Source organism: Haliaeetus albicilla, chromosome 3 (assembly GCF_947461875.1).
Source record: "Haliaeetus albicilla chromosome 3, bHalAlb1.1, whole genome shotgun sequence".
Taxonomy (NCBI): Eukaryota; Metazoa; Chordata; class Aves; order Accipitriformes; family Accipitridae; genus Haliaeetus; species Haliaeetus albicilla.
In genome coordinates, this window is record NC_091485.1 from 62507138 (window position 1) to 62524623 (window position 17486).

Sequence of the window (17486 nt, forward strand, 5' to 3'; positions counted from 1 at the left end):
CAGAGCCCACGTCCTCCGTAAGTGCCGAAAATGTCCTTGACTGTGAGTGGGAAAAATACAACAAAACCTGCTCTTTTGTAGTCTAACGGATCGTAGCAAAGTCATTTCACAGTCTTGGAAGAGCAGTGTTAAGTACAAGTGCTATGATTCCTACAGTGGTACAGGAAAAAAGGACATACAATGGAAAGAAGTAAAAGAGATATGGACATACAGTGAAAATAAACCCACATAGAGATGAAGGTAAAGATTTCTTTACCTATAATCAGGCAATTTAGCATGTTGAGTCCTGGAACACAGTTCTGATGCTATGAAAAGGGATAAACCACTACTTTTAGGTAATTTCTGACAGTGTTTCCATGCCATACTTTGTGTTCAACTTACAAGGTCTCTCAGAGATTTTAGAGCATAACAGGAGCACAGAGCAAAGGAAATCAGCAGGGAATTAAGTTTGCTGAAGCTCTTCTGAAGTATCAACTGCTTTTTTCTGTGCCTTGGATAGATGCCATGTATGTAGCATATGCAAGAAACATTTGCATAGTAATTTGTGCTATAAGAAGAAAGGCCCTTCCTGACTAGCTAGAAGCTTCAGGGTTAGGGAAAAGAAAAAGGTGAGGTCAAGACAATGAAAACAAAAGAACGGGTGCCTGGTAAGAGGACAGTCAACATTTCAAAAGCCGCACGCCTCTGAACGCCACCACAGGGACATGAAACTGAGATTCCCCAACTGTTACGCACTTCCCCTGCCAGCTGCCTGGGAAGGCGAACACACTGCCTACCTGGAGTGCTCGCAGAGGCAACATCTGCTGTTTTTAACATACAAGAAAGTATTTCTGGCGGAAGGAACTCATGATTCCTCGGGTGCCAAAACCTTGAGTCCAGAATGTACCCAGGAAAGAAAATAGTACATCCTGGAAGTGTAACAGGATGACCCTCTATCACAAACCTCAGTTGTTCTGACTTCTTTACAGGGATGACAAAGAAATGTGCTGTTCTCAAGCAACAATTCTTCAAGGGACATGAAGGACAGTAGGCAACAGCAGTTCAGATACCTCAGTATCCATAAAGCCTACACAGCAGGGGGACAGCAAGCTGCAATAATCTTAACTCCAAATGACCTTCCAGTTCTGCGCTTTGCAAGGTCCCATGTTCTCAAATTTTCTGACCACTCAAGTCCCTTTTTAGGCAGGTGTGTAAGTCCCAATCGTTCATGCTGTGTACTGGAGCCACCACAGCAGCGAAGGTCTTCATATGCAGGAATTCAGAAGATGGGAGTGAGTCTAGTACTTCAAGGCTTTGATTATGGAAAATGACAACAAATCTCCTCACATGCAGTGATGCAAGCTGGAATGGTTCCTCCCACCTTCAACATTCACAGGGAAGAAGTAGATAAGGTGAACAGGAAGTAGCACCATGTTTCTGACAGCCCGGGAGGGTTCAGTGCCAAACAGCTCAATTTCTGATCAAGCCTGCCTTTACTCTAGTATCAAGAGGCTGATAATGCTATAAAAATCCTTATAACACATTTCAGCTAGGGACAGTTTCATGGTCCTGGTTTACTCACCACATGGACCCTGAAGGCAATGTTTCTGTTACAAGGTTCCTCTAAAAGCCAGTGAACGATCCATCACTAGAATACATGGCTCTTACTTCATGTTTCCTTAGAAGATGAGATGCACCTTTGAAGGCCCTCTAGTTCCCCTCCTGGAAGAATACAGTGCTAGGGTACTATAACAGGTTTTGAATGGGACTATTTTCAAAATTGAAGGAGGGAAAAAAAACGGTTTTATTGTGGTTATCACTGAGCATGTATGTTTTTCAGTAGCTAAGCACCACTGCAGGATGAGTAGAAAACTTACTGAAGAAATAATTTCAACAGGTACCAACAGCTGTGATGATTTTCAACGAAGCATAAGGCTTTATTCTAACACATTTTGCTAGCAGGAGAAATACTTTTTTTGAAGAAAATTTGTCACACTCTGTGGTCTGACAATGTATTCAAGTAGCACTGTGCCCTGTATGAAACTCAGAGAGTAGCTTAGGAGAGGGCCCAACATCATCTTAAATGCAGGTATCATTTAGTCTAAATCCAAAAATGCTTCTGAAGCGCAGCCTTATTAGCAGATCGCTGTCTATGGATACTTTGCTCAGAATCACACATAGCACTGTTCTACCACTTTGAGGACAGTCTCTTCTATGGTAGCCAAAAGCAGAACTCACATTGAAAAATCTCAAAATAACTTCTCTGTGTAGTTATGTGAGACTTTTTTTTAAAAATGATCTTTCAACTCAGGCTTACAGTGATAACAGTACAATAATGATGTTTCCAACAGCGTGCAGCTCTCCCCAAGAGACATTGGAAGATATTTTGTCAAATTAGTTCCTCAACATCACCAAGTCTGGAAAAAAGCACAGATCAGTAGTTGGGCCTGTGCCCTTCTATCCTAGCGGAGGTTGGAATAGTGTTTCTGCTGATAATAGCCTCAATCAGACAGTTCTTACTCCAAAGAAAAGTCTTCCTAAAACTCAAGACAAGTCTTCAATTACACAACCACGTACTATTCTGGCTTTAAGATCCCCAGAACAGACTGGATGGTGTGTCCTGAACGAAGAAGAATGAAACAGTTTTAAGTCATTTTCTGAAACAGGAGTAGAAAAGAATGCTAGCTCTCTACTGAGTTTTTAAAATGAGGTTAACTTTATCTGTAGACAACAGAACACAAAACCACTTAAAATATCTGTTAAGTATTGCATAATTTTTTTAAAATCTTTCCCCATTCGCTCCACCTTCAGTTGGGGTATGAACTAAAGTCAGGGGAAGTCTTTTTGCTGACGTCAATGGGCTCTGAATTAGGACCTCATTGCTTGCAACCCAGCTTGTGTGCTAAATTAATTCAGAAAGGGGTTTTAATGGCTTCTTTCCCCTAATGATCTCCTGAGCTGTGCACTGACAGACAGAAGAGGGCTTTTTTCCCCCTCTTTTTGGAGGACAGCAAAGCACAGTGTAGCAATAGCAAAAGCTACGCTGTGACCTGCATTTTGCAAGTGGAATTTCCAAAAGACAGAAACTGAAAGCAAATGTGTTACTTTTCAGAGAAAAAATGTTCTCCAAATGTTCTCCAAAACAGAAAAGCACTTACAGAAAGCGATTCCAGTAACAAACAACCTGGATTAGAAACGTATAAGCCATAATAAGAATATGAGCAGACACAGTTTGAAGAAACTGGGCAAGAAGACAGGACCCGTTTCGGAGAACAACTGACATACATACAGCTTTACAGACTGCACTGTAGTTGAGAAATTGTATCTTAACCTCAGTACTTGCAAACAAGCACTTTCAACAGACACACACTCCACCTTGGTGTAAATGAGGCGATAAGGGGTAGGAATACCGCTGTCATTCTATCACTCACTGTCCCCCTGCTCTGGGATCATACAATTAACACAGCTCTGCTGCATAGGGGAATGTTTTATCAGACTAAATAACAATGTTCTCTCTACATGGCAGAGAGAGACTACATTAAACACACATCCATGCATCTATCACCAGCCTGGCCTTCATCATCCAGCATGTGTTTATTCACCCTCTTATCAAAAGTCCAAAAATTGTATCCTCAACTGCATGGGCAAGGAATAAATCTCAAAGGCTGCTTCCCTGAATTCCTTGAAATGGCAGTCGCCACTGTCTGACTGATCATGACTTACAAACCAGCTGATGTGTCCAGAGAGGAAGCAGAGAGAAACAATAAAGGAGAAGCCCGGAAACACATAGCTTTCAATGCCAAATACAGGTTTATGGAGAAATGTAGCTGGACGGCAGTGATCAACTGACCCAAATTTATAGCTAGTGGGTCTCATATCAGTAAAATCCCAACTTCTGTCAATAGGCCTAAACCAGTGATGGTTGATGACCAGAACTTTGCAGTCTGGCAAACTCTCAAGTAACACTCCACATGTAGGGGAAGAGAGAACCCAGCCAACACTGAAGAAAAGGATGTAGGAATAACGGAGGAAAGGATGAAGGGATGAAGGGAAAAGGAACAGTTCTGAACATCTGGGGAAGACACTGATGCTTCAGCATCTGCACTGCCTTTGACATGACACAAGGTAAGGTGAGCTTATATTCACAGATCATGGCAAAATGAAGAAGCCCTAAAGCTCCTCATCACAATCCACATGACACAAAGCCTGAAGGAACAATTCAGTTGAGACATCAGCTCTTTCAGATAAAATGCAGCTTACTCAACTAACCAGAGAGTTTTTTCCCAAACACAGTGAGCAAGGCTTAATCAGGAACATAATGTCATGTGTGAAGGACATTTTGTTAAAAATACACTGCGTGTACCAAAGAACTATTTTTTTCATATGGTGTGACATATAACAGGCACTGAACCAAAACACCACAGAAGTATGTGGCTTATGCTATCTCACTGGACTACCAAACAACATTTAACATCGAGAAAGTATTGCAGATACATAGTAAAGAATCTCTAAATGTTCCTTTACACTATTGCCACAATGATTGCTTTTCTTCCATGTTACCACAGCTGTTAAAAAATCTTAATAGAGAGCTAATAACACAAGTCATCATAAACCATCTTAACCTCATCTGGAAATATGTACGAGCTCTTTTGTTACTCCTTCTTCCCTGCCTTCTAACCAAGATCTCCATATTGAGCCCAGTTTTGCATTTTCTTAGCAGCATAAATTAGAAGCAACTCTATTCAAGTCAATGAAATTACTCCAACATATAAAAGGAATCAGCCATCTGCAAATAACAGAGTCTAACAGGTAATTTTCCACTGACAGCTCTTACCATAAAACAGGTTACAGAGATTACTCTTTTATCTAACACTGAAAGTAAACAATTAATGCAAAATGTACAATGTCTGTAAAGACAGCATGTTCACTACTTGTGCCCTTTATATGTAATTATTTTCATCTTAGTAAGCAGACAGTTAAGTAAGACTACCATCAAGCTGTAGATGGAGCCTATTCATCATGCAGCTGAACATCTCTATTTATTTATGCATTATTTTACCTTTTGTTCCCACCTTGGAAAGCATGTGGAATCTATGAGACATTTTCATGCACCATTTCTTGTGGGAGAATGTCAAGTCACCTTTTATGCCCTCAGGCAAACTTCTCCCACCTGATCTCAATAACTGTCCATATCAAAATTATTTTTCATACCTTGTGTAAGTAGCTGGAGGTTTCGGACTTCTTCTCTCACCTTCAGCTGAAGGACTTGCTGCAGAATGTGCTGTCGCAGGCTTTCCTGGGCAATGCCCATTCGTTCAAGCTTTTTGTCAGTAAGCCTCAGCAAAGCACGGCCTGGATGCAAACAGCAAGAAGAAAAATCACCCAAGGATTTCCACTAATGCAATATTCTCACTCTGACAGGATAATTTGCTGCAGAAAAAATTCTCAGCCCTGAAATACCTCAGTCTGAGAGGTTATTGTTTCATCAGTTAGGTACTTCCTTACTGTCAGAGATCAATGTTCCACTCCTCTCTTTTCTTTTGATTTTCTGTATTGTTTTGGGGCTTTGTGAGACATTTAGGCACCTAAAATAGGTATCTTGTGCCATTTTAGACAACCAATTGCTGTTCTTAAGTGCCAGCAGGTCTCCCACAGGTGGGATATCCCCTGTAAGTCTACAATTGGTCCAGGTGCCTAAATAGACCCTCACCTATTTTCAAGCAACTATATTACTGTCAAGAAACAACCAGTGAAAGTGAATTTCACCAATTCAATCAATTTAAGATATACTGAGGATGAATATTGTTGCATTTCAGATATAGAATCATAGAATAGCTATGTCTATAGTGTATAGATATGCCTATAGTGTAACAGCACCACTTCTCAGGAGGCCCCTGTACTTTGTGGTCCAGCCTTCCAAATCCCTCTCAACAGTAACCTATCACATCAAAACAGAAAAAAGAGCCAGACATTTCCCTTCACACTATCAGTTATATCTAAATCATTCCTGAAAAAGATGTTTGCCCAACTATAAAAAGACATTTGCCCAACTACAAGGAGCCTATGGTCTTTGCAGGCAATCACTCCCAGTCTGTGGTTTCAGCTGAGACATAGAGTTAATTTTCTTCCTAGTAGCTGGTACAGTGTTACGGTTTCGGTTCAGTATGAGAAGAATGTTGATAACACATGGATGTTTTCAGTTTGTTGCTAAGTGGTGTTTAGACTAAGTCAAGGATTTTTCAGCTTCTCATGCCCAGCCAGTGAGAAGGCTGGAGGGGCACAAGAAGCTGGGAGGGGACACAGCCAGGACAGCTGACCCAAACTGGCCAAAGGGATATTCCATACCATGTGATCTCATGTCTAGTATATTAAATGGGGGGAGTGGGGCTGGGAGGGATCACTGCTCAGGAACTAACTGGACATTGGTTGGCAGGTGGTGAGCAATTGCATTGTGCATCACTTGTTTTGTATATTCCAATCCTTTTATTAGTATTATTGTCATTTTATTATTGTTGTTATTATCATTATTAGCTTCTTCCTTTCTGCTCTACTAAACTGTTCCTATCTCAACCCATGAGTTTTACTTTTTTTCCGATTCTCTCCCACATCCCACTGGGTGCGGGGGGAGTAAGTGAGCGGCTGCGTGGTGCTTAGTTGCTGGCTGGGGTTAAACCACAACACTTTACCACTAGGGTAATAGTGAACCACGGTCCAACGCGGATTGTAGATGTTAAAAAAATCAAACAATCCACACTCCCCAGATTTTGATAGCGGAACTCTGACTCCATCTTTTGGGGATAGGTATGCTGTAAATAACAGGAGGAAGGCAGCACACTGGCTGAGCCAACACTAAGGAAGTATTTGAACCAAGCAGAGAACCAAAGTATCAAGCAGAGCTTTACCTTAGGAACAAACCCAAAACTTACTTTCTTTGGTCTTCACCACTACTGTGAGCTAGTACAGTGAGGAGTGCCTTGCAGCACTCTGCTGACCCTTGATTCCCAGTATAAGCATTTGCTATCCAAAGGTGCCCTGGCCAATACCAGCAAATCACACTGGAGCTACATTGATACTACCTTTGAAAATGGCATGTTGTTTGATTCACTTTTTTAAACAGACTCAACTTTCTAACTCCTCTAGTTCTGACTTGTGCTGGTTTCTGCTGGGATACAGTCAATGTTCTTCATAATAGCTGATATAGTACTGTGGTTTGGATTTGTGCTGAAAACAGTGTTGATAACACAGGGATGTTTTCGTTATTGCTGAGCAGTGCTTACACAGAGCCAAGGCCTTTTCTGCTCCTCACCCCACCCCACCAGCGAGCAGGCTGGGGGGGCACAAGGAGTTGGGAGGGGGCACAGCTGGGACAGCTGACCCCAACTGACCACAGGGACATTCCAGACCATAGGACGTCATGCTCAGCAACAAACGCTGGGGGAAGAAGAAGGAAGGGGGGACGTTCGCAGTGATGGCGTTTGTCTTCCCAAGTAACCGTTACGTGTGATGGAGCCCTGCTTTCCTGGAGATGGCTGAACACCTGCCGGCCGATGGGAAGTAGTGAATGAATTCCTTGGTTTGCTTTGCTTGCATGCATGGCTTTTGCTTTACCTATTAAACCGTCTTTATCTCAGCCCACAGTTTTTCTCACTTTTACTCTTCCGATTCTCTCCCCCATCCTACCAGAGGGGAGTAAGTGAGCAGCTGTGTGGTCCTTATTTGCCAGCTGGGGTTAAATCACGACATGACTGTAAGCACTTTTTAATTATTAAAAATCCCTTCTTTGATTTCTCAGGCTTTATTCTGAAACCAAAAGAAGATAGCAAAGAGCAAGTTACTCCCTCTGCAACACAGCAGCCTCTGTGCTACCATTACTCTGGCTTTTGGATGAATGGTACAATTTAGCTCATCATAAAGTGTTACTCAACGCAGGAAGATAAGGCCCTTATTCAATCTCTTTCCTTACAAAACAGCAAGGAGTACAGACTTTTTATGATTATTTTAATTAAAAAATTTAAGATAAATGCCAAGAATTTAAAGGGGTGCATAATATTTGCCCCAAACCAAGCAGTTAGTGGTATACCCCTCACTAACTGCTAGATTTCACTCACAAGTGGTTCTGTGAAGTGGTTAGTGGGATCTTGATACAATGCAATGTAAAATACTGGGATATTACCATTAACAAAGCAAGATGTTATTGATCAGATAAAAAATGACAGGGTTCACATATTTTCTGCCCTTCCACGTCTCTCAAGCACTATACACTACAGAGGATGACTTTTTGGTTAGGAAAACTTTCTTTGAAATCATAAACAAGAAGAATTCTATGGGTTAATGTAATAACAAAATATGGAAATCAGTCTCTTACAGATCAATGTCAGCTGTCCAATTCCCCTGGTGATACAGATAGTAATAATGACTTCAATTTTTATATCGTCTTATCACACTAAAACATCTTAAAGCAATTTATAAAGGAAGTACAGCAGTCCAAGAGTATGGTCTGTAATGTCAATCTAGCAACTGAAAGCAAACAAAAAATAAACAAATCATCAGTTTAGAGAGTGCCAACATGCATGTCATCTTAGGGCAAGGAGTCAGCAACAGTAATATGAAAGGACAGACAGAGGCCATGCCTCTCATCCAGTGCCCTCCGCCTCTTTTTGGCCATGGATGTAGTCATTACTCTTTGATTCCTCTGGGCAACTCTTTATTTCATATTCAAATCGGTTTTCTACCCCAGACACTGCCTTTGGAAGTTGAGTGTGCACAAAACAGAGGGGTCTCTTTTCAATTCCTGGCATGCAAGTTCCTCTGCAGCTTAGGCTCAAAGCACAATGCCATTGGAAAAAATGCTTTGACGCATACTATCTGCAGCAGCTTGCACAAGTTGCCTTTAATTAACTCTTTCTTGCACCAAATCCAACGTGACATGTTGAGGCAGTGATGAGGCGGGAAGGCAAACATCCAAATGTGGCATTTCAAGAATGCAGTAAGTGACCTGAACTAAGAAAATTCAGTCTTCCCCATACTTTCTTCCCCCTCAACACTCAGAATAACAACATCCAAGTCAGAACTGGAGTAATTTTTTATTCTGGTACTAAGTCATGCCTTTGAAAAGATATCACTAATGCCTAAATCAGTCTCCAAAGCCACTTAGTTACTAAGGCCAAGGTCTTGACAATGATTTTGGATGCTTCACTGTCTTGCTTCCTGTGCTGTACATATCTGAAAGAGTTATCATTTGGTGCTAAGACCTCTGTAAGGTTTATTGAACATTGAAACCAGCTGTCTGGAGAGGTTGTGGAGTCTCTGTCTTTGGAAGCATTCAAAACCTGACTAACAAGGTCCTGAGCAATTTGCTGTAGTTGCCCCTGCTTTGAGTAAGGGGCTGGACTAGATGATCACCAGAGGTGCCTACCAACATCAGCTGTTCTGTGATTCTATGAAAGATAAAGATCTATCTTCTTTGAAAAAGAGAAGATTAATGAAGGAAATTAATAAGCATATACAAAAGATGGTCATTTTGGCAAGAATCATGGTTAAAACAGAGAGAGAGCTATACAGTAAAAATTGGGGATAGATTTTTAATTTTCAGAGAGTGCTGGATAGAATATATTATCAAGAGCAGAACATGTAACAAATGGAACATTTTCTAAGAGTGTACACTGACCTTTGCTAGGACACAAGTAAAGGAACTTTACCTACATCTCAGGAAAATTTCCCAATGCTACAGAACTGGTGCTACCTCTTAGATGTAGTGGCTACATGCATAGAAGAGACCAGGATAATTTTTTCAAAAGCACCTTGACCAACAGAACCATAAAGATCGCAGTCTCAAACACCTACACCTTGGCTCCAGCTAACTGCAAGGCTGGAAACCAAATGCTTTAAAAAAAAACACAACTCCCTCAGTATCTGTACGCATCTTTTAGCACCTAAACCCCAGCCCTCTCATACTCAGGACAGATCAGCCGTGGAATGTTCTGAGACACCCTGAGGGCAGACACAGAATATGAAATACTTTCCAGCTTAATAATGGATTGATGGCCTAATTTTTTCTAATATGACTTAGCTGCTGCAGATCTCATTTGATCAAGCCGGGATTAGATGAAAATTTGAATGGAGGGAGAAACATTGCACGCCACAGAACATTAATATGAGTATAAGCATTGGTCCAGTGAGGTTGGCACTGGCCCGAGAGCAAGGAACGTGGCACAGTCTGCTGTACCTAATCAGAAATGCTCGTACCTCCCTGGACCGGTATAGCCTACTGCTCTTCTCCCCAAGTCTGTGAAGCTGCACCAACTGCCAGTTCACAGACATCTAGAGGGACACCAGTGAGAAGCCTTGAAAGTACACTTGTAATGGAGGTGAATGAATAGGTAAGAAAGGACTTAATAAACATGTAGAAAGAACTGAAGAAATACAAGGAAATGAAAGCAGATAGTCAGTAAAAGGCTGGTCTCACACAAAACCCTGAAGAAAATTATGACTAATTTAAAGTTGATGACAATGATAAACCACTAGTGGGAAAAAATGATGTGTGTGAAATATGGCCAACAAAGGTGATCTTGTCTCCTGAGTACAATGTGATAGGTACACCTGAATACCAAGAGAAGATACTCAGTTTACTTACCATGGGACACAGAATCTAGGAAAGAAAGAACAGGGCGGAGAACACAAGGACATTAAAAAAAGGTCTAATGCCAGACCAACAGCTCACCTCACCCTGTGTTCAGAGTGGCAGTAAGAGATATTTTTCGGAGGGCTACTTTCTGAAATCATTCCCTTTGTATTGTGCCAGCATCTGGAACTGTTATACTAGGGTTATTAGAATGCATTTTTAGCACCTACTTATTGTCCTGATACCCATAAATTTGTCTTTTTAGTCTTCCTGATACTGTCTGCCTCTGCAGCCTCCTGGGGTAGCAAATTCCAGAATCTCACTGCCCATTTTGTCTGTTTTATATTGATTTCTTACTAAGTGCTTCAAGTGTTCTCTAGTTCTTGCATTGCAGTATTTCGTTAACAGTTCAACATTCAGCTTATCTATTGCCTCCATGATTTCTAAACTTCAGTCATATGCCTTTTGATCATATTTCTGGATGGATCCAGCTGACAAACCTAGAAAAACAGGAACATGGGATTCATCAGGCCCCTAAATTATGCAAGATGAAAACTTCTTCAAGTTTATACTAAAATGCTGCAAACACCATTTTAAACTGTTGTTGACACAACAGGATATTCTTACTTAATTGATAACAATGTGCTTCTCTAGTTTTGGTGTAGAACAATTTCAAACATATTGCTTTTGTATTTACCTCTTTAGTTGCAGAAACATATTCATAATTCTAGTTCACTGGGTTTTCCTACTTGAAATGGTCTGGTCACAGCTTTGCTCTTGCTTATACAGGCTGATTGTTAGGTTCTCTTCATTTTGGTGGTTAAAAAGCAAGCCTCCTAGGACTTACCAAATAAGAAATTTCCATGACAGAGACACAGACATTAATATCGTTGTTCAAGTGCTGGTGAGACACAAGCATAAAATTTTCATCATATACTCGGGAAAGAAGAATTCAAACAAGAATAAGCAGAGAGAGAGGCTATGACTTCATAGTGAAGAATGGTGAAATTATGAGAGGAGGCGAGAAAAAGAATAGCCACCTACAGAACGAAAAGGGCCTCATGATGGCAGTGGAGGGAGATGAACATCAGGCAAAGAGAAGAACTATTAAAGTAAAGAACTAAGTTGAAGAGAGAACAAATGGATATGAATACATTTGAGGACGCTGGGTTCAGAAACATCTTGTAAAAGAAGAAGCACAAACCAGAAATCAATCAAATTTTAAGAGCAAACTTGATATGACTTCATGACACTGTTCTTGATAACCCATCAGATCTTCTACAGTTCTAGATTTTCTGCTTTCCACATGAGAATCTAAAAGCACATCTCTCCTTCTCGTGCCAGTGTCATCACTAGTCAACCAGACACATCAGCCACTTCGTCATCAATGCCTTGTGGCAAATCTATAGCTTTTCTTGCAAAAGCAGTTAGATCTGGCTCGTCTTACTAATTATTTTAGCCCTGAGACTGGTGCAGACTCTAGGTAAACCGCAGCTTGCACTACCACCCTCTTCGCCCCACTTCAGGTATCTAATATCTCACTAATCAGGGAAGACTCACTTGCTTCAAAAGTAAAAATGGATTCATTTTTCATCAGACTTACCATAGCAGCAAACGCTTTTTGATCTACCTACTGGCATAATGGCAGGTGCCAGCCTAGGTGAAGGAGAATTAGCTCCGAAAATTGCTATTTGATCTACCTACTGGCATAATGGCAGGTGCCAGCCTAGGTGAAGGAGAATTAGCTCCGAAAATTGCTATTGGTAGCTGCCTGGTACTTCTGACATGATGAACAACTCTTAACTGGGGACCAGCTTAGACAGATAGGAGACACAAGGGATACTGATATGGAAATAAAACAGAGGGAACAATAGTTTCTAATGATACGGACCAGAAGGAGCAAAGAAGACTATTTAACCTTGATGAATATCAGAGATCTCCAACTGAGGAAGTTCTCCAACATCAGAGCCAGTATTCTTGTGCTTTCTCATCCTGTTAACAAATGCAGCAAATCTCCATGGAGCTGTATGAATTACTTTCTGGTCAGTCACAGGAATGGGAGAGGCCCATGTCTCCAGTATGGCTCCAATGGAAGTGCAGGAAAGCACAGGAAGGCATTTGCTGATGTTATCAAACCAGCTGTGGACATGCCTTTATTTGTTAGCACCATCAAAGAAGAATAAGATGACTTTCTGGCTCTTTCTCATTCATTATTTGCTGGATCGGGATAAGACCAGCTCTACAGTAAAGTTTCTCAAAGAAAACACTATCATACTGGTCAATTACTATCTGATCAAACTCACAGAAGCAGCTATGTAAACAAAGGCACTTTCTGAATATTATCTGCATCCTTTGTCTTCACATCATGTCTGTTTATAGTTCTGACAAGAGGAATTGATGACTACTGTTACTGCTGCCAATAAATCTACAATAAAACCAGTTTATTTCCACAAAACCCCTCTCAGGTTGCAGTTCTCTTGCACCTTTCTGCCCTTCCTCCGCACTTCTGAACCACAAGTATGAACAGTGTATGAAAGAAAAGTAACTCAACACAATCTTTAACTTATCTGCATTTTCAAATACAAAATTAGCAGCAACCAAGACATGACTTTGTTTCTAAATTTGTCTGTTTCTGACAAACTTATTAAGTGGTCAATAATGTATCTGTGAAGTTATTTAACTCAGATTACTTCAACTGGCATAATTTCATCTCACCTTAGCACTGCCTTTCCCAATTCCCTCTGTATTCCATCAAACAATGCTGTCATATCCTGTTATTTTAATTCTGACACAGTCCTCTGAGCTATATATCTCCTGCTGGACAATGGTCTCAGAAAATGCACCAAGTTAGGAGATGTCTTTCTGGCACTCAGTTTTTCCCTGGCTCTTCCCAAGGACCTCTCCCAGCTAACTACCCCCAGCTGCTTCTCCCCAGCCACCACTACTTTTGGGGCTCCTACATCCTGCTGCACAGGCTCAAGCATGTCCATCTGCTCAGTAACAATGATGTTCGATTCATGCTATTGAAAGAAAACAACAAACCTGCAGTAATGGTGAAGTCATGTAAAAATACTTAAAGAAAGTTAACAGAGCATGGATCTTGAATATTCATTTAGGGACTGCATTTTAAAAGTACCCTTACTCTCTCCCTGGTAGATACTTTCTTCCAGCAAAGCAGCTCATCAACATCCAGGTATCTTGAAAAGTCATGCTAAAGACAAATATCTGACTCCACAAGTGAGAGTCTCCTGAGTCCCAACTCCTCCCACAAATAAAGCAAGCAATTCCTGCTCCTTGACTCATCCACACATTTTCAAGGAAGTATTTAATTGTATACTTTAATTGTGTGGGAGCACCACACATCCTTATATCATAGAATCATAGAACTGTTTAGGTTGGAAAAGACCTTTAAGATCATTGAGTCCAACCATAAACCTAACACTGCCAAGTCCACCACTAAACCATGTCACTAAGTGCCACATCTACATGTCTTCTAAATACCTCCAGGGATGGTGACTCTACCACTTCCCTGGGCAGCCTGTTCCAATACCTGACAACCCTTTCAGTAAAGAATTTTTTCCTTATATCCAATCTAAACCTCCCTTGGAACAACTTGAGGCTGTTTCCTCTCGTCCTATCACTAGTTACTTGATCGAAGAGACCGACACCCACCTCACTACAACCTCCTTTCAGGTAGTTGTAGAGAGCGATAAGGTCTCCCCTCAGCCTCCTTTTCTCCAGACTAAACAGCCCCAGTTCCCTCAGCCACTCCTCATCAGACTTGTGCTCCAGGCCCCTCACCAACTTGGTTGCCCTTCTCTGGACACGCTCCAGCACCTCCATGTCTTTCCTGTAGTGAGGGGCCCAAAACTGAACACAGGACTCGAGGTGCGGCCTCACCAGTGCCCAGTACAGGGGGGCAATCACTGCCCTAGTCCCGTTGGCCACACCATTTCTGATGCAGGCCAGGATGCCGTTGGCCTTCTTGGCCACCTGGGCACACTGCTGGCTCATATCCAGCTGGCTGTCCACCAGCACCCCCAGGTCTCTCTCTGCCGGGCAGCTTTCCAGCCACTCTTCCCCAAGCCTGTAGCGCTGCATGGGGTTGCTGTGACCCAAGTGCAGGACCCGGCACTTGGCCTTGTTGAACTTCGTACAATTGGCCTCAGCCCATCGATCCAGCCTGTCCAGATCTCTCTGTAGAGCCTTCCTACCCTCAAGCAGATCGACCCTGCCTCCCAACTTGGTGTCGTCTGCAAACTCGCTGAGGGTGCACTTGATCCCCTTGTCCAGATCATTGATAAAGATATTAAACAGAACCGTTACAGATAAGTAACAGCCTTAGTTATCAAATTTTGAATTAATTACTCCAGTGTCTAATTATTTACAGATATATTCCAAAATAACTTTATTCTAAGACAATATTGGTTCTATCCAGAGAAGGGAAGGGGTTAAAGAGAAATTGTGCATCATGATTACTGGAAGTGGTTCAGTAAGTAATTTACTGTACTGATGGGAACTATATTGATTCCTTACAAGTCTTGAGTAAAAGACTGTTAGACAGTCCTGTTTTTCAGCTGAATGTATTCAGGACCTGATGATTTTAATAGGAGGAAATAGTAATAACTTGAATTCCCCTCTGAAATATAAATTCAGGCACAAATCATATTACACCACTTTTCAAATGTACCGTAAAATGTGAGACAACCATTTTTAGTGCTCTCAGGAAGGACCTGATAGGACCCACGAAGTAAATTAAGGATAAATGTAAACCTTTAGCAGGCAGTTTATAAATCCACATTGCTTGTTGTATATACATTTGTCAACCTACTTCCTGGCCATACAAAATTATATATTATCTACAGCTATATATAAAGACATAAAGACATATGGATATGGACTTCTATGATATTACACATTGTATTTTTTAAGAAACAAAATCCAGGACTATTGTTTGCTGGTATCTGTGTACTAGATTTATGGTTCGCCTATTCAAATAAACAGCCTCAAGGTCTTTTTTGTTTGTGATGGAGTGAGTGATTTTGCCCACCATCAGCAGGACATGCAGTTCTTCAATTCCTAGTTAATCTAATGTCGCTCAATGTGCAACCCATTATGCATTACATATCCCATTTCTTTATTAATTAAAAAAAAAAAAACACATTAGGTCATGCCTGCTGGCAAAACTCCTGTTAATTTATTCAGGAGTAAACACACATTCATATATTATAATGCACAGCTTCTACACAGAACATATTACGAAAGGGAAAGACAATTTGGAAAGCATTAGAATCAACTGAACTCTTTACAGCAAACTCAAACAAGAGCCCTTCCTGTAAATTCTAATAGTGGACCTTACAAAAATCAGTTTTTTTCCAGAAAAAAAGGATCATTTATTACCACAAGAAAAAGAACCACACACACATGCACACAAAAAAACCAACACTCATTCCTGAAGTGCCCAACCCAACTGGAATTAGGAAATCCTTGAAATCACACAGAAGACTTGTCTTACCTTCTGACATTTCTAAAGCAAAAGGGGTTCTGCAGTTCTGCCTAGAAAGAGAACTGGTGTGTGCATCCGGCAAAGGGGGCAAGCCCCGTGAAGTACACATGTGAATTCAAAAATTCTGCCATTTAATTAAGTGAGGAAGAACACCTGCTCCCATCATAGACAAATGTACCCACTGAGCTCTTTGAACTGCACTAGTATGAAACACTCACGTGGCTGAAGACCAGGCTCTGGGAGCCTGCCTCCCCCATCCAAGGGACAGAAATTGTCAGTAAATATTGCTGCTTGCTCTAATTTGCTACTAATCAATCCAATCAATAACCCAAAGGTGCTACACCGCAAAATACACATGAAGGACACAATTCTTCAGTATGCAATACATGGAAGGAGGAGGAAAGACAATCCATTTATATGCAATATCTTTTATGTTTTCATAATGCCTCGGAAGGCAATCTTGGGGGCCAGCTCACTCATTCTGCAATGCTGGGGAAAGCCGTCCCTTCTTCTTAATTAACCACCATACAGCATTCAGGCAAAAACCTACACAAAGTAGTAGTATATGGAACATGTTTAATTCATTTTCTGAGTTTCTCTTAATGCCAAACTTGTGGGAAGCAAGGAGGACCTACACAATGTGACCAGACAGCTTACTGTACCGCATTATGAAAGCTCTGTGGGCCATCATAGGTTCCAGTGGACCAGAATTTGAGAACTTACATTTTCTGGTAAGATTTTCCAATCAGTGCTTTGTTAAAAAAAGAAAGAGCAAAATTAATATTTTATTAAATATTAAAATAAGCTTTCATATGCCAGTGCTGAGGTACATACAGCATTTCCCAATCTGTACCCCTAGCTCACTCCTGCTCCACATTGTTATCTCCAAGCAGCTTTCAGTGGTGCCTTCTTCCATGCCTGTACCAGCTTTACTCTTCATTTTTTAATAAAAAATGAAATTGAGAAAGGTTTTGTGTTAATATTCATGATGTTAATAATTCATGTTAATAGAAATGGAAAATTAAAAGCACAATGCTCATAGGTTAAGCACCGTAGACTGCTTCAACTCTCCTAACCTGAAGGAAGAATCAGCCACACTTCTCCTGATGCACTTTTTGCATTACCATTTCTCTTTAGAGGCTTTAACTAGAAGCCTGGCTGTCCTGGTTTTGGCTGGGATAGAGTTAATTTTCTTCCTAGTAGCTGGTACAGTGTTATGGTTTGGGTTCAGTAGGAGAAGAATGTTGATAACACATGGATCTTTTCAGTTTGTTGCTAAGTAATGTTTAGACTAAGTCAAGGATTTTCAGCTTCTCATGCCCAGCCAGCAAGAAAGCTGGAGGGGCATAAGAAGTTGGGAGGGGACACAGCCAGGGCACC

General features: G+C 41.1%; 1 protein-coding gene across 5 annotated transcripts in view; it reads right to left on the bottom strand.

The window, feature by feature from the left end:
• SAMD12 (sterile alpha motif domain containing 12) overlaps positions 1 to 17486 on the bottom strand; it is a 178115-nt gene that overhangs the window by 85618 nt on the left and 75011 nt on the right. For all 5 annotated transcript variants that reach the window (XM_069779949.1, XM_069779947.1, XM_069779948.1 and 2 more), the window contains one exon: positions 5191 to 5331. In XM_069779949.1, the coding sequence (XP_069636050.1) occupies positions 5191 to 5331 (141 nt within the window). The remainder of the gene's footprint in view (positions 1 to 5190; positions 5332 to 17486) is intronic.